Raw genomic sequence first — 22,420 nt, forward strand, 5'->3', positions numbered from 1 at the left:
CACATTGCACAGTGATTTGGAATCAAGTCCCATTTAGCCTAAGCAAAAATTTGACAGGTGTGAAGTGAACCTGCCTGGAAAGCCAAGCATGTAATGCTGTCCTCATTATTTCGCTGTCGAAAAATTCTGTGTTTGACTCCCAACGGTATTTATCCCTTCATCAGTGTCATTATTAGGGCTCGTAAGTTGAGTAAAAATCCATTTCTTTTCCTAGTGTCCGAAGACGAGGGCCAACATATAATATGTTCATTTTGGGTCATTGTACGCCAGAAAAAGGTGGGTTTTATTTGTCCTTTTTTGCTTTTTCGGCGTTTTTTGTCTTATTGGTCCTTTTTTAGCCTTTTTTTAGGTCTTAAAGGCTTTTTTTTTGCAGCTTGACCTTCTTTCGACTACGTTTTTGCTGCCCATTCTCAATTCGAATAATCATCAGTTCATCACCTCTTAGACATCCTTTTTGTAGTAAATAAATAAAAAGAAAGAAAGAAAGAAATATATTTGAACCATCCCTGAAACGAGAGAAAAATATTTTTGGACTACTGAAGCAGGTACGGTACAAGGTCCTTTAACCGTAACTTGGCTGGAAAGTCGCGCTGTAAGTGGCAACTTTCTCTTGTTTTGAAGCTTTCAGCACGGTGTATACGACCAGACAGCACGCGCCTGCAAAGATCAGGAAAACACAACCGCAGAGGCTAATACTGACTGTGGGTTCAGGCTCCAGAGCGTCGTTGGCCTGCAAAATTGCAGTTGGGTGTCCCTTTCCGAAGACACCCAAATGTCAATGTCCCTTCGGTGTAGTATACCGTGGACTGAATTTTGCAGACTATCGAGGCTCTGGCGTCTGGGCTTGCAGACAGTATAATCCTCTGTGAGGTTCGTGTCGTTCCTATATGTTTGTGATTGTCCCTTTATTAATATCACCTTATCATCGTTCATCTTCATGCTCCAAAAGTGGCAGAAAATCGAAGTAAAGGCCGAAACACACGGACCTGGATTTCCAGTTAGTTGGCGCTGAACTGGCTACCTGACCGGAAGTGATGGCTGCTTGAGTGGTGTTGAGGAATAGATCATGTTCTAATTGCTACTGGCTTTCCTCGACCGGATTCTGTGGGACAGCCAATCAGAGCAAAGTTTGAACATGTGAAGATAATCTGTGAGTTTGCAAAGGGGAGTTTTGTGTCTGTGGTTCCCGAGTGTTGGCTGTTTTTGTTACTTTCTTGATAAAAAAAAATGAAGAGATGACGTGCAGTGCATTCGTGTTCAGTTCCTTAATATTTAGGTATTTATGCAAAGCGAAGAGATGCATACGTCACAAATATGATTAGCCGAAAATGAAAATCCTTATTATTACAAGTCTATTAAATTTTTTTTTTTTTTTTTTGTGAATGAATCCTGCGAATCTCATGTATTAATATACATACCAGAGTTCATTAAAAAGCTTGTTCGGTACGCATTGAGTACCATAGTTTTTTCGAGCGCAATGTCTTATGGGAAGAAAACTCTATCGACAAGTACTGTAACAAGTATCGTGTGAGGCGAAAACTAGCAAATGGGTAGCCAGTCAGCGCCAACTAGGGCATTCCTACTGGAAATCCAGTTCCCTGTGATTCGGGCTTAAAATAAACTGAATCAATCCAGTCCATGATTATGATGATAATAATAGTAATAATAACTGAGCTCTAGCTGCGGAAAGTATGAGACTAAATACATAAAGCGCACTCTCTTTTTTCGGTTAAATTCATACCACTACCCAGTGGCGGCGATTGGATTCCAAACCGGGGGGGAAGTTGCCAAAACTTGGGGGCGGGCAAATGTCCCCCTCTCCCCCCATAATCGCCGCCACTGCCACTACCTCACAGCAGGGTTGTTAAAGGTCCAGGAACCCATAAATCCTATTGGGTTCTGCAACAGGACCGGAAGATTTTTGTCGCACAATTCAAATTCGGTCCAAGTTGCGTATTGTTTCATTGAAAAAGGTCCCTGGACCGTATTTAAATTGATCCGAATTGAAATACTTTATACATAAAAAAGGTTCTTTACAGTCCACAACCCATTTATACTTGCTAATTTTCTCTCGTGGACCGGAATTGAATTTATTTTAAATTCCTGGACCTTCAACAACGCTGCCTCATAGTAAGTTGTGTATCTCTTACCATACGCAGCTCAATATTCAGGATCTTTGTGAAACATACAATCGGTTGTTAAAAAGAAAAAGTTGCAACAAAGTTTGCGAAAGTGCTTAGTTGATTGCGCGAACATACGTTTCAAGGAAGAACGGATATACTGTAGGTCAGAGAAGAAGTCGGCAGCTGGCCTTGAACTAAAACCAAAGGCGACTAAGTTTTACACAACTCTCGATTTCTTTTCCGTTCGATGACCTCACCGGGGAAGTGGCATTGGGCTGCACTGGAGGAAGGTGCGTTGCTGCAAGCTTGAGGAACAGGTGTGATATAACATCACAAGGGAAAGACGTATTTTTTTTTCCTATTTTATGTGACTTTTCCGATACTTTTGCTTAATCGCAATGTAGATGAAAGGTGCCCGTACGAAGTTTTCTAAGGGCTTTTCCGTAATGAGATACATTATCGTCCGATTGTATTCTTGTACGGAACGATCTTTGCTTCATGAACAATTTAGAATGTGTTATCTGATTACATTTCTCGCTTCATGAACAATTTTACATGTGTTGTTTGATTGTTTTCTTCTTCTCGCTTCATGAACAATTGTACATGTGTTGTCTGTGATGGCGCAGTGGTTGCGTCGTCGCCTTCTAATCAAAGGGGTGCCGGGTTCGATACCCTGTGGGGGCACATAGTGGTTCGGATCCTACTGTAAACTGTAGATGCAGTCCCGATTAGCCTTACTGTGCATAGGGTGGACTTAAAACACCTTTACATGTATCGTCGGATTTGTATTCTTCTTCTCGCTTCATGAACAATTTTACATGTGTTGTCTGATTGTATTTTTCTTCTCGCTTCATGAACAATTTTACATGTGTTGTCTGATTGTATTCTTGTATGAAAGGATTCAGCCAGGATACACCAATACCCATGCATTTTATGTGCATGGGATAACAGGGCCAGGGAACCTGACGAAATGTCCTAAGCGCCGCGATTTGTCTGCAGGTAGGAAAAGCGTAAAGCATGCACCACTTGTGGATTCTGAAAAGATGTTTGGTAGCATGAAACCTTCGTTTATTTCTCCTGCGAGCGGCGTTCGGTACCTTGGACCACGATAATAAACGATGTCAGCCGAACACAGTCGAACCCATCGCTGATTCATTGTTCTCCAGCTGTCGGTTCAAAAGGCGACCAGTACAATCTCTTACCACATTTGTGCAATTGTATCATCATAAACCATACAAGAGTACATGGTTGCAAGGTAATATGAAATGAAGCAGGGTTGCCATATGAATTCAGCGCGATTGAATACATGCCATAATATTTATTTTGTTGTTGTCAGCTTACTCCTAAATGAAAGAATATTGTAGACATACTTGGGTATAGGAAACAAAATAATAACATTACTTCCAATTATTTCACAGAAATATTATTCTAACGTTGCTTACAAAACTGCAACAGTAAAATGAAGATAACAAATTGTAGCGGGTACAATTTACATGAAAAAGTTAGACAAAGCTTAGATCCTAAATGCATACAATTGCAGAGATACAAACAGTTGCAAAATGCAAAAATCTACCATGTCAATTACAATATAGTAACATGTGGAATACAAACATTCTTGACAAAGTAATACTCAATTTTTACATTTCACATTACATTAACGCTTTATTTAGTGTTATACAGGAAACGATTAAAGTTATTAGAAAGCTGGGTTATCGAAGAACTGGTACTCCTTTTGTTTCGATCTGTCTTGCTCATATTGTTCACATCGAGTCCAAATTTTCCTGTTGAAAGATAATAAAAATCAGGATATTATTAATGAATATTATAACTTTAACTTTCAAGTAGGATTCCGGAAATTCATAAACACTGGGCAAGCCCAGATACCTGGCGTTCCGTTCTGTGAGAATAAGATGAGGGAGATTACATTAATTTTCCTGCTACTCCGAAAATAGTATTTATAGACACATAAGAGGTGAGGGTGACCTTCCACGTAGTACACCCTGGACTGCATTTTGCAGACTAACGAGGCTCTGGCGACTGGCCCGACTGCCAGTATAATTCTGTATGTTGTCCTGTTTTCTGTCCTTATGTGTGCTGAGTGCCTCAGCTTTTAATCGAGGTTAGAATATTTTAATGTCTTAGTTACGCGACATTACAGTTGAGTTATTTTCGTTATGGTAAGGTGCTGGACCTCGTATAACGTGACGGGTGCAATATAGCCTAAGTGCTGACGCATCCAAAATTTTAAATTCAAATTCAGAAAAAAAGACACATAGCTAGTCTATGATGTAATTACACAAAATATATTATAATTTGGAACCCTTGGTGAAAAAAGGAACCTATTTCTTTTTAATAACTTATTTGAAGTTTTCCTTATGCATGCTTGATTATTTTATTTTACTTCGCTTTTGCTACTCACGAAGATGAGGATGAATAGTAGTAAGATGAAAGTGATGAAGCGATAATCACAAACACACACAGCTGATTTTACTGGTTGTGAGTTTAGACGCCATAGACAAGTTAGTCTCCTAGAATGAAGTTCAGGGTTTATTACGTGGAAGCTTCGGAAACGGTCACCAGTAACACCCCAAGTTTTTGGTATGCAAAACTTGGAATACACCTAAAGCATGTTTGATGGAAAAATGCAAACTGTATTGCAGTGACGATAGTATGATTTGTAACTTTTACTCAGTAAAACCATTGTATTAATTCAATTTACACACCTTTCTGCATGGACATTTTTTTGCTGACGTGGGTGAGAAAAACGGTACTTAATTTTTAATTCTTGCTATGAAGCGTGGTTTCCATGATGATTTTGTCTGTTGGTTTATTTTACATCACTTCTCTGCCACTTTTAGCTAATCGCGAAGATGAGGATATGATGAAATTGATCAATTGACACTTACAGAGAACACACATGCCCAGGCCGAGATTCGAATGTCTGTTCATTAATTTCAACTAATCATGGTTAGCCTTAAGCAGTGTTGCCAACAGCACGAGAGACAAACGGGCTAAATCGCACCCAAAAATGGAGCTAAAATTCACATCGAAGGGGCTAGATTTACAAAGAAAAAAATCTGGTTCTTAATTCTTGGGTGTTTTGGTGCAAAATTTCTGAAACTCAAGCACGCACGAACTACGTATACTCCATGAGGCCTTAAAAAGATCGCTTCGCTGGCTTGCACCAGACGACAATATGGGGTGTGTCTGCGAGAACCAATAAGATCCGCGAATGAGCGAGCCCGGTTGCCATAGCTAGCTCGCTGCACCCTTCTGGAAGGATGAATGACCTCTGTCTCTTGCTACCTCGGCCTGTTTGTTCTGCTGAGGAGCAGACGACACGAGAGTATCGGCAACAGTGTGCGAGCGACGTCTGCTGTTAGCCTGCGAAGCGCTCTTTCTAAGGCCTCCTGCAGTATAGACTCTGGTCGAACCTCACTGCTATGAACGATTCGTCGATTCCGCACCGCATTTCTGTGAACTTTTAAGGCAACTGAACAGAATTTCCTGGAATCGACGCTATCCGTATCGCACTACACAGCATACCAAAACCAGACACAAGGGGATAAAGTGACAATGTGCACTTGCTATCTGCTCCCCAGGAGGGGTCGCAGGACGAGCTTGCAGGTGCAGAGGAGGGTCGGTTAAGCGAATTCTTCTTTGCAGTGTTGCAATGTTTTTTATTAGGCTGAAAATATGAGTTTACTGAAAATACCAATAAACATTTCATTACTGAAAGGGCTAGATTCGTAGCAAGATTTCTCTCTGTAGGCCTAAAAAGCCCCCTGGGGCTTTTGCTGAATTTTGGGGCTGAGTACGTACTCAAAAGGGCCAGTTCTGGCCCCAAAAGGGCCAACTTGGCAACACTGGCCTTAAGAAGGAAAGCGACTTAAATTAAGAAAAAGTATACAAATATGAACGAGACGTACCCCGGTTCCTCCTTGACGCATTTGACGATCGGGTAGTCGCTCTTGAAGCATCTGGACGTGAGGAGGTTGAAGTAAGTATTTCCAACGTTCTGAGATGGTCGTGAGTTGTCCCTCTTCAAGCAGCGATGGAATTCCTGGTCACACTTGCAGCTTAATCTACAGACGAATAAAACCAACACGGGAATTACTATACTATTACAGTGGGCAAATTTAAACATGTAGAAGTTGAGTGTGTGAGGCGTCATATTTTTTTAATATTTAAATATCTTGTAATTAAGCTTTCAGATCGAAGTGACAAGGGACAGGTCGCTTGGTAACTAACCTTCAGAAATGTAACCTTTCGTACCGAACTGACAACGTCCTCATTACTGTGCGAATTCCTCGTGTAGCTTGTCACCTGTAATTTTGGCGAGATACCCCGTGTAGCGTGTCAATTGTTTGTCGCGTGTCGCTTATCACTTCAATTTGCCGTGTGTCACTTGTTACTGGAGTGTGAAAACTTTCTAAAACAACCTACTTAAAATAAGTCAATTGTAGACTGGAAATGAAATCCGGGCTAAGTGCCAAATCATCAAACTTTCAGTTCTGATTCGAAAAGTGTGCTATGTGCCTAGCACAATATGCTGTGCAGTGTGCTATCTGAAATGTGTATTGTTTGTAGTGCACAATGTAGCCTGTAGAACGCGTTCCACCGGCTGTGGAATGAAACAGTTCAACAGTTTTTCTTCGTTTTCTCGGGATTCCAGTTTTGGCATTTAGCCCGGTTTTCATTTCCACTCTACAATTCAAGTATTTTCCAATGGAGTAACCACGAGGGGATTTGGTGGAGCTGGGACTCCCCACTTACCCAGAATTCCTATATGCATGAATCAAATGTTAAAATATATATTTTTGGACATTTCATCCGCTCATCATCATCGTCAAGATTAAGTTAATACGTAGATAAGCTACGTAACACTAATAGAAATAGAGAGTAAGAAAATTAGTGGACCAAATACAATTCTGTTGTATTTCCAGGATTATAATTTCAGTGTATAATGACGTACTAGTGCAATAAAACATTCCCCGTCGTAAGATTAAGTTTTGCTTATATTTAACGTATAATAGTAAAATAACTTTGATAGAACATGTGACGTTCCTGTGGATCCGCACAATATAATTAATTATGTGTTGATTGAAATTATTACTTTCATATTATACAAGTCACTTTCAAATAACAGTTAAGAAAGTATAATAACTACTTTGTACAACGTTAATTATGTTTTATGTTACTTATTGCGGTATACGCTGTATATACGAGATATTTGGAATTCTAACGTTGCTATAGCAACGAGAATCAATAGTCATTATGTGGTAATGTGTGGGACAAAATGGAAATATAGGTAATAGTGAACTGCATATTGCTCAGTTATTTCACTAATATATAGACCCATAGAAGTTGTATCTTCACCTTCGCTGTTTAGTTTGAAATATTTATGAACCAAAGATAATTTTGCAAATTATTGACTAGTGAACGTCACTGTATAATTGGTGGTCCAGTATTGTGGAACGTTATCAGCACGATCTTGAGTGATGTGTTTTGCGTAAGTGTTAACTTACACCATTGTTCTACTGAATCTAGTTTGTACATAAATTTCTATTATGCACGCATCAAGTAATCCTTATAATCTGAGATCCAAAACAAGTCTTACAGCTAGATCTATCAATTGTGGTGATGAACCTGATGAATCACAAAATAAGAATGGTGCCATGAATATGGTGAAGTGCTGCAAAGATCCCGATAAGGAATGGTTGGTAGCTTGTGAAAATTGTGGTCATTGATATAATTTACAATGTTTGGATTTGTCCGATAAGCATTGGAAGTTATATCAGTTACATGAAAATTATTTCTGTAAGGATTGTGATCCATCTTATGATCCGTTCAGTATTGAAGCTTTCGTGCAATGGAAACGAAGGCAGGAAAATGTTCAATAAATTAACATTCCATCTTCTGTGTGGGCCGAGACGTCAACGGGGCAAAGTAATGTTCCTTTTAAAATGTTTGATCTACTTGCAGAGTTAAGGAAAATCAGCGAGTCACAACAGGTGGAATTTACAAAAATTAGGGAAACTCAAGAGTCTCAACAGCTTGAGTTTACAAAAAGAGGGAATCTCAACAGGAAATTCAAAATTCACAGCAACTACTCAACCTTGACTTCCACGAATTGAGTACATCGTTACGGAAGGAATTAGCTGAAGTTGCCGAGAACTGCAAATTAGCAACACGCTCATTCCATCTGGAAATTAAAAGAGAAGTGCAAGGACTAACAGAGAAAATCGAGGAAGTCAACACTACTTGTACAGAAAATCTGATAAACTTGCTGGATTGCATGATCAGATTACAGAATGCCAGAACAATGTTTCAGGGTTGTCTCGGCAAGTTCAAAGACTTGAAGTCGTCGTGAGCAAGGACGAAATAACGAAGCGCGTGGAAGCATGTGAGGAAAAAATTACTAAGTTAAATCTAATATTTCGACTAATGTTGAATCAAGTAATTCTGTACATGTTTATAGCTCTCACGTGAACGGTAACTGTCAACCTGGTATGCCTGCACGGAACCTAACCTCTCCTAAATCATCTGATTCTTCAGCGTGTGATGTTTCTGATGACGATCACAATCGCATTGCTTCACAAAGACACAAACGTTCTAGAAATAATCGCATGAGAGCTAGTAATACTATCAAGTTATGTCAATCAACCCGTTCTTTATATTCTCATGGTTCTGGGCAGGAAAGAAAGAGACAAGTAAACCAAAAGTCATCAAACCTGCAGAATCATCGATGTGATTATCCTTACAATTGTGTGCGTTCGCTTACTCAAGAACCTCGACGATTGATAAGATTGAATGAACTTACTGTTCTTCTTAAATATTCGGGAGATCCTGAGAAATCAAGCCCACGTAAGTTTATTAAAACTTCAACGTCCTATTTAGATTTACTTCAAGTTCCTGACATGCAAAGGCTTGAATGTATTACTAATTGTGTCCAAGGACCTGCAGAAGGTTGGTATAATACTCATGTTGATTCTTTCACACCGTACAAACAATTTGTTGACGAATTTCTGAATCACTACACATCTTATTCCTTAACTCAGGCTCAATTGATTGAACTTAGAAGCCGTAAATAGTCGTCCAAATGATGCAGAAGTTATTGATATTTTAATCAATCAGTTGCCCACATCTATTGCACAAACTATATTAGCCGATAGATTAGATAAAATGGATGATGTAATTGCGTTACTAAAGAGGTTGGATTTAGTGAATTCAAGATCGAACAAGAGACTTAATATTCAAGATAATGTACGTGAAAAAAATTTCCGACATGATGGGAATAATTCTAAAAGTTTAACTGACAATAATAGTGCAAGGGCAAAACTGAGAGTTCAAGGTGTTGCTAAACGTTCATCGTTTGCGAACGGTGATCAATCTAATGAAAATGAATGTTCAAGACGTAATGTAAGACTTAACGATAGTGTTAATTTTATTTCTTCTAGTGATGAAAATAAAAGAATCAAGATCTCACGTATAGATGTTTCATCCGGTGCTGAAAGCCAACAATCAAACTCCAGCCAGAAGACGATGATTTTTTTATAGGAATAATAATTTTGAGAAACCTAGCCTAACTAACATACCATATACATAATCTTTACAGACGTAATGATACAGGAACTCAAATCTTTCGGCAAAATAGGAGCCCACAAAGCTGGCGATACTTCAACAATAATGGTAGAGTTATGGGCAACCGTTTCAATGCCAGAAACGAGCAAGAACAACAGAGAATTTACACTGCGTTCTAACTCTCAGTTCTCTAACGATAATTTTCACTCATTCCAACCATGCAGTGTATGTGCTAATTGTGGATATTCGTCGTCTCAGTTGTCAACGGGAAACAGTTGCAATGGAACTACAGTGGCTAATACTAGATTAAATGTAAATGCTCCATTTTTCGATCCAAGAGAAACTTCTTGTAAACAGTTCATTTCTTCTGCCCCTCAAGAAACATTAAACGAACGTCGCGGGTGAACGTGGACCAGTTTGCTCGCACTAACGTAAAGACGTAAAGCAGGATCAGTCTAAATCATATCGTAGTGATATGGTACGAAGAAGAACCTACTTGGACTTTAAATGATACTGGCATACATACTCCTATTACTGATCAACCTCTGATCACAGGAACAGTTTGCGGTATTAGCATACAATGTGCCATTGACAGTGCAAGTCAATGTAATTTGATCAGTTATGAATTATGGTGCAGCATAAAATGTATTATTCAGACTGCCAAATTGATTGCAGTGGATCAACTTAAGTTATTGCAGTTTGTAGAACAATCTCTCAGACTGCAGTGTTTTGATTTCACGTTATGTTATGTACCAGGAGTTTCAAATAGTATTGCTGATGCGTTGAGCAGATTTCCGCCTTGTACGAGTTATTCCGCACTTGATGATAAATTGTATATCAATCAAGTAATCTTGGAAGATTCACAAGATGATAATTCTTCTATTTGGTTAAAAGCTCAACCAGCAGATGAGAATTAAAATAATAGAATTTCTCGCCTGAAAGATAGTACAATTGATAATGGCTTTTCAATACATTTTCTTTTGTTTAATATATTGAGAAGTTAAGGACAATAATGCAATTCTTTACAGAATGAACCAGCAATATTATGACACTAACTAACTAACTCCCTAGCCTTCTTAAACCCGAAGGTTCATGGCTGCAGCAACACAGGCCTTCCATCTTTCCCTATCTTGAGCAACTTCTATATACTCTTTTCCATTCCTACCGATTTCCCTTAAGTCCATCTCAACGTTGTCCCTCCATCTTCGTCTTGGCCTTCCTACAGGTCTCTTACCATCAGGTTTCCCAACAAGAATCCTGTAAACTCCTCTTCCCTCTCTCATTCGTGCCACATGGCCTGCCCACCTAAGTCTTCTTGATTTAATTATTCTAATAATATCAGGACATGAATACAAATTATGTAGTTCTAAATTATGTAACCTTCTCCACTCACCTGTCTCCTCATCCCTTTTAGGTCCAAAGATTTTCCTAAGGATCTTATTTTCAAATACTCTCAATTTATGTTCCTCTTTCAATGTAAGGGACCAAGTTTCACATCCATATAATACTACAGGCAAAATTACGGTTTTGTATATTTTAACTTTTAGTTTCTTAGATATTAAACGAGAAGACAAAAGTTTATGAAGAGAGAAGTAACATGCATTTCCTGAATTAAGCCTACTTTTTATTTCCTCTTTAATATATTTTCATTTGTTAATATTACTCCTAAGTATTCGAATTTGGAAACTGGTTCAAACGAGTTGTTATCAATAATTAGATTTTGATTATTACCTAACACTTGGTTTCGGCCTGTAAGCATATATTTAGTTTTCTCTTTGTTAACTTCCAAACCTATCTCTTTAGCAGTTTTGAAAAATATTTTAGCATTATTCTTAATTGTATTCACATCATCCCCCAGTAAGTCTAGATCATCTGCATATGCTAACAACTGAGTCACACCGTTTAATTTTAGTCCTTCATTAGTTTCTTTTACCTTCCTAACAGCATATTCTAAGGCAAAATTAAAGAGCAATGGAGATAATGCATCTCCTTGTTTTAACCCATCATGAATTGTAAATTTGTCAGACATATTAATACCCACACGAATTTTACTTTCTGTTTCACTGGTGCATATTTTTATCATACTAACAAGCTTCTTAGGTATTCCAAACTCTACTAATATATTATATAATTTATCTCTTTTGACCGAATCATATGCTTTTTTTAAATCAATGAATAGGTGATGGACATTTTGATTATATTCCCACTTTTTTTTCAAGTGTCTGTCTGATGTGAAAAATTTGATCTGTAGTTGATCTGTTACGTTTAAATCCACATTGATAATCACCTATAATTTCATTAGCATATGGGGTTAGTCTTGTTAAAAGAATGTTAGATAATATTTTATATGTTGTTGAGAGTAGAGAAATTCCACGGTAATTATTGCAGTTCATTTTATCACCTTTTTTAAACACAGGAACAATTATGGATTCTTTCCACTGTTGAGGGATTTCTTCTATATTCCAAATTAAACAAATTAATTTATGAATTTGACATATTAATGAATTTCCACCATATTTAATTAACTCAGCTCGTATTAAATCAATGCCAGGTACTTTGTTATTCTTCAGCCTTTTAATAGCATCTTTAACTTCAGTCAAGTTAGGTTCTGGAACTAAAGGTTATGCTGTGTGGACTTCATTTACTTCTGATTTATCTCCTACATGGACATTTAAAAGGTCATTAAAGTAGTTCTTCCATCTATTTAGAATATCGCTTGGGTCAGCTAGAAAATCACCGTCTTTATCTTTTATCAAGTTTACTTTAGGTTGCCACCCCTTTCTAAACTCATTTACACCTTTATATAAATCTCTGATATTTTTATTTTTGCTGTTTGTTTCAATTTCGTTAATTTTGCTTTTCAAGTAATCTCTTTTTTTACTTCTAAACGTGCGGTTAACTTCTCGCTTTATTCTATTATAATTGTTTAGATTTGTATCATCAGAGTTATTTAACCACCTAAGTCTAGCCTGATTTCTTATTTCTATTAGATTATGACATTCATTATCAAACCATGGCTTACTTTTTCTCGGTTTATGGGTATCCTATACTTTCTTTAGCTGCTGATTCTATTACATTACGTAGTTGAATCAAGTAATGCTGTACATGTATTGTTTATTAGCAATATTATGGCAAGGTGAACTTTTCAAATCTTCAAGTGTTTAACTCTTCAGAAGGAAAGAGGAATCAACTCTTGTCTGAGAATTAAATAAAATTATGAGCTACTGTGAAAGAATTTTTTTGTTTATTAGCTTGTACAATTGAACATTGTATTATGTTCTGAGTTGTTATTACTGTTAGGCACAAATCTGTTTATGTGTACGTTGTTGTCGAATGTCAGATAATATTGTGCATTTGTAACTTTGTTTTACTTATGTTCATAAACATCTAAATGATTTGTAAATGAAAACTCCTCCTCAGTGTTTCGTAGTTTTCATTTTCCCGGAGGAGGGGAATGTTATGATAATCCTGTGGATCCGCTCAATATAATTAATTATATGTTTATTGAAATTATTAATTTCATATTATACAAGTCACTTTATATTAACGTTTAAAAAATGTATAATAACTACTTTGTACAACGTTAATTATGTTTTATGTTATTTATTGCGGTATACACTGTATAAACGAGATATTTGGAATTCTAACGTTGCTATAGCAACGAGAATAAATAGTCATTATGTGGTAATGTGTGGGACAAAATGGAAATATAGGTAATAGTGAACTGCATATTGCTCAGTTATTTCACTAATATATAGACCCATAGAAGTTGTATCTTCACCTTCGCGTTTTAGTTTGAAATATTTATGAACGAATTGTAATCGTGCAAATGATTGACTAGTGAACGTCACAACTAGAGTAATAAAACATTCCCCGTCGTAAGTTTAAGCTTTGCTTCTATTTAACGTATAATAGTAAAATAACTTGGATAGAACATAGAGAGGGTGACACAATGAACCAGCGGCAAACAGTGAGCGGGACCAGGGGAATAGGGTTTAAGACTCGTGCACAACATATTTGTTAAAGTCAATTTACAATTATACAATCCAGTGAGGGAAGAAGAAAACTACATGGAAAGGGTATTCCGAGAGGAGAAGCAGGTAGAAGCACCAAGCAAACTACACTGTGATATTTCGTTTATATATATGTGCTTGCTTTTATTTTCATTCTGAACCCTTCCATAATTTGAAACATTACTTCATTGATGTTTCCACAGCAAACGATTTTCACGGAACGCTTATCTTCCATAAATTACATTACTGCCACAGACCTCCAGGTTCCAGAACGGAAACTTGAGCCTTCTTTTATGGGTCAACTTTAAGCCAACAATTTCGTAGATAGGGAGATACTATCATGGCGTAACCTTCATATTTCTACTTGTAACAACTATTTTGAAGATTGTGAGTCATTGCACCAGGCAAGATTGCAATTTTTAAGTCTACTAAGTAGTATATAACTCTACATATTACACTCCACAAGTGAGTACAAATAATTTCTTGACAAAAATTAAAACTTAACAAGCTCTAGTGGGCATCTCCGCCATAATGCTATCCCAGGACTATGCACGGCTTCAAACAAGAGCTCATAATTTTCAGTCTTTATTAGAGGTATGCGATTTCTGCCATCACCCCTATTTGACACTGAACAAGTCCAGTTGGCGCATGCGCACTTCTGTCCAAGGTTTCGGTTAAGGCAGCCGGGCTATACTGTGAAGGGTTATTTCAAATGATGTCGATAACTCTAAACGTTTATTGTAACAGTGGTTTATAATTATTTAAATTAATAGAGGAATCAAATGAAAGCTTATATTTCAGAAAATTGGTAATGACAATTACTAGGTGATAGTTAAATGCAGCCCATGCTATCTTCAGCATTTCCGATCGACTTGTGTGATGGCTTCAGTTGTCCATCTTGTAAGTTCTCTAAAGTTGCTAAGAGAGGGCGCGGGTGATCTTTCACAAGACCCCAAAGGAAGTAATTCATTGAAGTAAGATATTGATATCTACCCTAGTACTCATAGCTAGAGTTAAGTTTAATCAATTAGTTTTTCTGCTATACTGTAGAGTTATTTTTGAATAACCTTTTACATACAATCAGTCATGAAAAAGGCCATGCAATGTTAGTATCCAAATACCTCTAAAATATACGATATGCTTGTTAAGTACAAATTGTTCATTAAATATTTTTTTGTCTAAAAGTTACAGCCAAGTTGCTGAAATATATTATTTTTCCTGAATTTATTGTTTTTCTGTCCCTCTTCAATCTTATCTAACTAAATCTTTTTTTTTTCATTTCACCAGGAGGAAATGATGAAAGCATACACGTGCATGCGGATGGCAAATTCGAATGTAGATCTACAGCTTAAGGTTGATTAATTTGCTTTATTTTACTTCGCTTTTTGTGCCACTTTTGTCTAGTTTGCGAAGATGGGGATGAGAGATGATGTCATAGAATTGATGCACTCTCACAAACGTCCATGCCCAGGCCAGGATTCAAACTCGAGACCCCTGGCCTCGTAGCGCGATGCGCTAACCACTCCGCCACGGGGGCCGGCAATCTACAGTTTAATGTAAGACACACCGATTTTATAAACGGTAGATGGCAACAATCGTATCTCTGCAGACAATGGATTATCCACACCCTCCCATAATGTCCTAACAGCCAATACTATGTTTCTTAAACCCTTAGAACTTAGTATAAAGTTCTAATCTACGATATTCTTTGTACTAGGTTTAATTTTAAACTTTCCCCACCGGATTGGTCACTTTCTTGCAAGCTATCGATGTGGATTTTTAAAATTTAACTCCCAGAATTGGAAGAAAAAATACAGAAAGCATAAATATCATTTCGTAGACATCCATCTTCTGCAAACTTTCCTCTATTATCTCTTCATTCCTTAAAAAAATAATTTTGAAATAAAAAATGTCTGCAGATAAAGCAGAACGTTTATAAAATACTGAGCTATTGTAATGATGTGTTCAGTGGTGTAGCCAGAATCAATATGAGTGGAGAAGCAGTTACATAACCTAAATATCATTTCTAAATAATCATATTTTGGGCTAAAAGATCATTTATTTATTTATTTTTTTACTTGGGAGAAGACTTACCGGGTGTAGTATCCATCGTTCGTGAGGCCATGCTTGGTCTCTCCTGCCTCGATGTAATCCGGGCAATTGTCATGTTCTCTGCAACACTTGTCCGTTTCCTCGTGTTCCCCGACATCTGTGTCGTTCTCTGCTTTGTTGCCGGAACCACACCACTTCGTCCCTGGAACACAAACTGCAGTGTTATGCGGGTATTGTTGCTTTTAAGGTTCTGCTAGATCTTCCATCCATTCATTTGCCGAACAACATCAGCTGTCCTGAGACAATGCTCTAGAAACAACATCAAATTCCTTGAAGCAACGTTCTAGGAACAACATCAGCTGTTCCGAGAGAATGTTCTAGGAACAACATCAACTTCCCTGAGACACGTTCTAGGAACATCAACATCCCTGAGACATTGTTCTAGGAACAACATCAACTTCCCTGAGACAATGTCCTATGAACAACATCAACTTCCCTGAGAAAATGTTAAAGGAACAACATCAACTTCCCTGAGACAATGTTCTAGGAACAACATCAGCTTCCCTGAGACACTGTTTTAGGAATATTAACTTCCCTGAGACATTGTTCTAGGAACAACATCAACTTTCCTGAGACAATGTCCTATGAACAACATCAACTTACCCGAGACAATGTTACAGAAATAACATCAACTTCCCTGAGACAATGTTCTAGGAACAACACAACTTCCCTAAAAAATGTTCTAGGAACAACATAGACTACCCTGGGACAATGTTCTAGGAACATCAACTTGCCTGAGACAATGTTCTAGGAAGAACATCAACTTCCCTGAGACAATGTCGTATGAACAACATCAACTTCCCTGCGATAATGTTAAAGGAACAACATCAACTTCCCTGAGACAATGTTGAGACAATGTTTCAGGAACAACATCAACTTCCCTGAGACAATGTTCTAGGAACAACATCAACTTCCCTGAGACAATGTTCTAGGAACAACATCAACTTCCCTGAGACAATGTTCTAGGAACCACATCAACTTCCCTCAGACAATGTTTCAGGAACAACATCAACTTCCCTCAGACAATGTTTCAGGAACAACATCAACTTCCCTGAGACAATGTTCTAGGAACAACATCAACTTCCCTGAGACAATGTCCTATGAACAACATCAACTTCCCTGAGACAATGATCCAGGAAGAACATCAACTTCCCTGAGACAATGTTAAAGGAACAACAACAACTTCCCTGAGACAATGTTCCAGGAAGAACATCAACTTCCCTGAGACAATGTTCTAGGAACAACATCAACTTCCCTGAGACAATGTTCCAGGAACAACATCAACTTCTCTTAAACAATTTTCCAGGAACAACCTCAACTTCCCTGAGACAATGTTCTAGGAACATCATCAACTTCCCTGAGATAACATTCTAGGAACAACTTAGGCTTCTACGAGACAACGTTCTAGGAACATCAACTTCCTTGAGACAACGTTTTAGGAACAATATCAGCTGCTCTGAAACATCATTCTAGCAACAACTTCCGCTTTCCTGAGACAACATTCTAGGAACAACCTCGGCTGCTTTGAGACAACATTCTTGGAATAATGTCGATTCCTCTGAGACAACGTTCTAGCAACAGTATCGGCTCGCGTCGAAGAACTGGTTCAAATTACAGCAAACCTAGGCGTCTAGACTTTCTACAGCATACCTGTGGATGACGTCATCAATGAAACTTTCTTGGTTCCTCACAAAAGCTTGGGTAACAATGTACAATACAGAGAATATCTCCAATTTCTTTCTTACTTCTTATACTCACTAAATATGCAGTCCTGGTAATGTATCTGGAGTTAAGATTTGGGGGTGACGTATAGAAATTGTACACTTACGTCTATATATGTTGCAAAACTACGTTCTTCATTACCGCGATCATTCTCCATACATAAACATAGGAACCATGTTTGATGATATGAACAAGTGACGTTCGGCAGAGCATTAATCGTTGAAGCATGGCGGAACAGAGGAGTGATAAAATTGTTAATGTGCAACAGTTATTTAAGTGGAGTGTGGAGGAGGATGGACGTAGCCGATAAGTTTGGCAACGGTGTTCGAGCGTTCTTCTAGAAAAATGGCGTCTTGCCCATTGAGGAATCTGTAACCCCATGAACCATGCACGGGTAGCCCCGCAAACCATTCACGGATAGCCCCACAAACCATTCACGGATAGCCCCACGAACCATTTCCGGTAAGGTTAGGTTAGGTTATGCAAGCTTAGTTAAAATTTTGTTCGTAAATCAATGCGATACAGCTCTAAAAAAAAAAGAATTTCCACTTCTATCGCCTATTTTTCCGATTTCCACACGTGATCCCCGCATTTTAACAACAGATTCGTGATTAGAAGGCCAAATTTAGTTAGTATACCAAATATTAAAGAAATTGGAGATATTGTAAATTCGCTCCCAAGCTTGAAGCGTTATAATGATCCACCATAGTATTTCTTAATTTAGTAGTTATTAAATCGGACGGTAATTTAAATTTGTTCATTATTTTGACTTTCATTTATAAAGAGAACCTAATTCATGCCTATTACTACGAAAAAAAGAAAAAAAATTCGTTCTACGTCAAATTAAAGTGAATTAAAGAAAGCCAAAGTGAACTTGGTTTCCAAATTTCTTAGATATTGTCCGAATCCCATGCCATTGAAATTTTTGGGACAACTTCCTCAACCTTCCTCCTCCTCTGAATTCATCACTCTGTTGGATGACAGTGACGAGCAAAATCACGACCCTTAACCTAAGAAGACACTAACTTCGAGAACAGTGTTACTTTTGGAGAAATCTGCCTGTCGAATTTTATATAAATCTATTATTAAAACGTATTTACCAGGAAACATGGCTCCTCCTCTGCCTCCTGAGCTTCCTTCATTATTTCTTCTATTGTTGCCAGAGCCTCTATTGTTGTTCCTGTTGGAATTTGACGACGGTCTATTGTTGGAAAGTAGACTGTTTCCAGTGTTACTGCTGGACCAGCGCGTTCCTCCTGGGCTTGTGAGTCCACTTCCGGTTCCACGGGAAGCATTGGATGATATGCGTCGTCCTGTATCGAGTGAGGTTCGAACTCCGTCCCTTGGCGCGTTATTTGTAGTACCCGTGGGTCTATTAATGGTGCTCGGTACTCTGGAGTTGGTCCACGTGCTGTCCAAAGACCCAGATCTTGCACCATTAGGGCTTCTTTTTGTGAACTTGTCGAAAGGAAATATGGAAGCTCCACTTGGTTTTAAGTTTGCTAGGCTGAAGGCGCTCGAACCTAAACTATCAGCGGACGCTTCATTGGTCGAGTGTGAAAGTGGAGCGTTGAAGTCGTAGGAGCCTCCGGTGTAGCTGAACAGCCCGTCTCTTTTGAATCTGAAGAGATTCGAACCCAAGTTCTCCCTCGGCAATGAGTTGACGTCGAAGGTGGCGCCAGGGAATATCGAATTGATGTCATATTCTCCAGTGTCATCCATTGGCGACTCTCGCTTGAAGATGCCGAAGTTTTCCATTGGCCATTGGCCCTCTGCGTCCAGCGTGTCGTCATTGTTGGTTAACTGGTCTGGATTTCCCAAGAAACCACCTTGGAAGCAGTGAACAATGTTCGAGAGGGCTACGAAGACTATACAGACCAATGTCTTCTTCATCTTCACTGTACACCTGAAAGAGAAAATATAGAAGCATGTAGTTCCGCAAACTAGGACTTTATCTTCGTCATAATCTTGACAAAGCGTGTGGCCACCACATGTCCCTTCAATGTTGCCAGTTCTTGTAAGAACACCTACACAGGATTTTTAGAGGAGGGGGAAGAAGAAAAATAGCGTGATGGTCTAAGTATGGGCTATGACATGAAGTCTAATGTTGAGATGACATTTTCAACAAATATTTGGATGTTTTTCTTAATTTCGATTTTTTTCATTCCGCGTGATTTTCAAAACAAGAGATTATTCATAAATATGAATTTTATAATGTTTTAGCGATAAATGTATGTTTTTTTAAAATTGTAATTGTTTTTTGTGATATTGCCACTAGTAGCCCATATTTAGACCACGCCTTTGAAATACATCATTTTACCATTTTTTGGAAATTACTTTTTTTTTAAAAAAATGGAGAACTTCTATACTTTAGCATGCTATTACATTTAAGTATATATTTCATAGATATGCATTTTAAAGGCAGGTGCTTGATATATTAATTTTTTTCTTCCGAAAATGACAAAATAAAAAGGGGGCCCATATTTAGACCTTTTCCTCTATTAGACTTGTAAAAATTACAAAAAATTACTATGATTAAGTATTATTTATGCTATAATTGTTACAATTTTTTATGTAGAAAGAGTTTTGTTTACAATTAGCTCACCCCTGGTGGCACTATACAACAGTCAATTTCTGATTAGTTTTCCTTCTTGTAAATCGGTTGAGTGAGATTGTAAGTCTGTGTGTAGCTAAAATGTAGCGACCTTCTTTCACTAACGACTTGGTTGGAAAAGCATAGAAAAGTCAGGAAATATTGCTTTTTCGAAATTGTAGACACCCTATGGTGGTTTTGCAGCTAGACGTACAATTATAGAATTGCAATATTATTGTCCAAAGTAACGGAAAAATTCAACTCATCCATAGAACACCCACTGACTCGACCATCAGTAACACAGTTGCAGTTAGACTGTTCGGTCTAAACCGGGACGACTTGTAGCCTTGCATCAATGGTTATAAAATTAAAATTACTAAATATTTCAGACTGAAGCCTTCTGGATCCTACCTCTCTCTACTAGCAACGCATTTATCTACGCAAGGACAAAATTGAAATGTTTGCAATATCTGGAAAATTTTCATTGTTGCTTTTGTTGGTTTTTATAGGTTCACATTAAAATAAATGACAGTTCGAGGATGGGGCATGGCCCCCTTGGCCCTCCCTTGGCTACGGGCCTATTGTGATGATTGGATCGAGAAGACATATGTCGCTCCAAGTTAATTATTTACGGATCTTTCAAATCAACAGACTTTCTATTCGATGTTCTATTAGTGGCTGCGATAGGGTGCCAAAACAGGGTGAGGGGAGGGAAAGGACAGTTTACTTTCTCTTGGTAGAATAATTTTTGATCTTCCTTGTGAGCAGCCCCGTAGCTAATATTTTTTCGCCCCTCGCACTACCAAGCACCCACAGTTTATGTAAGTCCTTTGATATTATCTTATGCCACTGTTTGTGATACTATTTACATCCTACAGTTTTTGAAATGAGAAAACAAAGGAACATTTTTTAAAAAGTAACACAGATTATACAGGGTGTTCATAAAGTCCCGGTGCAATTACAAATGTAATGTATATTGTAATAGTACCGGAACTTTATGAACACACTGTACATACGTATTTAATGATTGGAAGTTGGCATTTATGGTTAAAAATTACTATATTTAAGAATATTTCAGTTATGTCTTAGTGTCTCAAAAACATATTTAAAAAGTACTATTGCTGCTACTTTGGGAAACAGAAAATTCCTTGTGTAAATTTCTCATTCGCATATTTTGACTTAGCTTTATTTTATTTTTTAAAAAAAGCTTTGAATGGAGCCCTAGGTTTCAGACCCCAAGCTTCGGTCCTGCTTGGAAGTTACCTTCATCACTCATCCTCATCGTCGCGATTAGTCAAAAGTGGCAGAAGGACAAGTTAGAATAAACCAACTGAATCAAATAAACCAAGGTGGATCATAAATACGTTCTTAAAAAAATAATCAGTAAAATCACATTAATTAAAGTTAAATATGCAACAGCTGTTAATAATTTTAAAGTCGTTTTATTTTATTTTACAGTAGTTATATTGAATTCTCCTGCCAACTGTTTGCAGTATTAAAATCGTTGAAACAAAATATAAGTAATATTTGGAGAGGGCTCTGCCATGAGAGGATTCATAAATTGTTGATTAAACAGATGCACTATTTCTCAACAATATCTTCTATAATAATCACTGTGTGAGAAGAATAGCAAATAGTCAATATTTTGAATACTGAAGTGTCTGAGCATGTTTAAGACAGAGATAGAGACTACTGTTATTAATTAAGAGTTTCATTGTTACTCCACTAGAATTTTAAAATTTCTGTTTTCTCCTGTCCGTTTGAATATATTGAACATGAAAGTAGAGCGACATCTAGGCTTGGGGAAGGAAATATATTTCCGTCTTCTGAAAAAAATGTTTGATAGGGTGGGTTGAATTTCATTCGACGATACCAAACATGGTGAAAATGATGCTCTGGACTCTGAGCATAGAAAACATAACCTTTTATTATTGTGTATTGTCTAGTGGTCCTAATTTTCAGTAGCAGAAGAAAATTCCCCGCTGAATGCTGTTAAATGAACTGTTTTGTTCCACACTAGCTGTCTAGCTTACTAAATCGATTTTCTCATTTAAAAAATATCTAAAAAATATTTAAATCCTGTTATTGCTTCGTTTTAGAAGTTTAAAAATGTTTAAACACCCAACATTTATTTTATAACTATATAACTATGTATATACAGGGTGCTCGGAAATTCCCCTTACAAACTCCTAGGCAGTACATGAAGTCAGAAGATCACCTGATGACCTAAAGTGTAATCATTTATTACAACCATGTCAAATAAGGTATTACGT

At 37.6% G+C, this 22,420-nt stretch overlaps 1 protein-coding gene across 1 annotated transcript in view; it reads right to left on the reverse strand.

Moving 5' to 3' along the window:
- Positions 1–3,545: 3,545 nt before the first annotated feature.
- The window catches only part of LOC146002393 (uncharacterized), a 37,454-nt gene continuing 18,579 nt past the window's right edge, over positions 3,546–22,420 (reverse strand). The window contains exons 2-5 of the mRNA XM_083140144.1: positions 18,655–19,460; positions 15,815–15,974; positions 6,053–6,208; positions 3,546–3,904 (exon numbers count right to left, since the gene is read on the reverse strand). Coding sequence (XP_082996270.1) covers positions 3,820–3,904; positions 6,053–6,208; positions 15,815–15,974; positions 18,655–19,447 — 1,194 coding nt within the window. The 5' untranslated portion in view covers positions 19,448–19,460 and the 3' untranslated portion in view covers positions 3,546–3,819. The remainder of the gene's footprint in view (positions 3,905–6,052; positions 6,209–15,814; positions 15,975–18,654; positions 19,461–22,420) is intronic.

This window comes from Lepisma saccharinum, chromosome 18 (assembly GCF_977018435.1).
Source record: "Lepisma saccharinum chromosome 18, izLepSacc3.1, whole genome shotgun sequence".
NCBI classification, from domain to species: Eukaryota; Metazoa; Arthropoda; class Insecta; order Zygentoma; family Lepismatidae; genus Lepisma; species Lepisma saccharinum.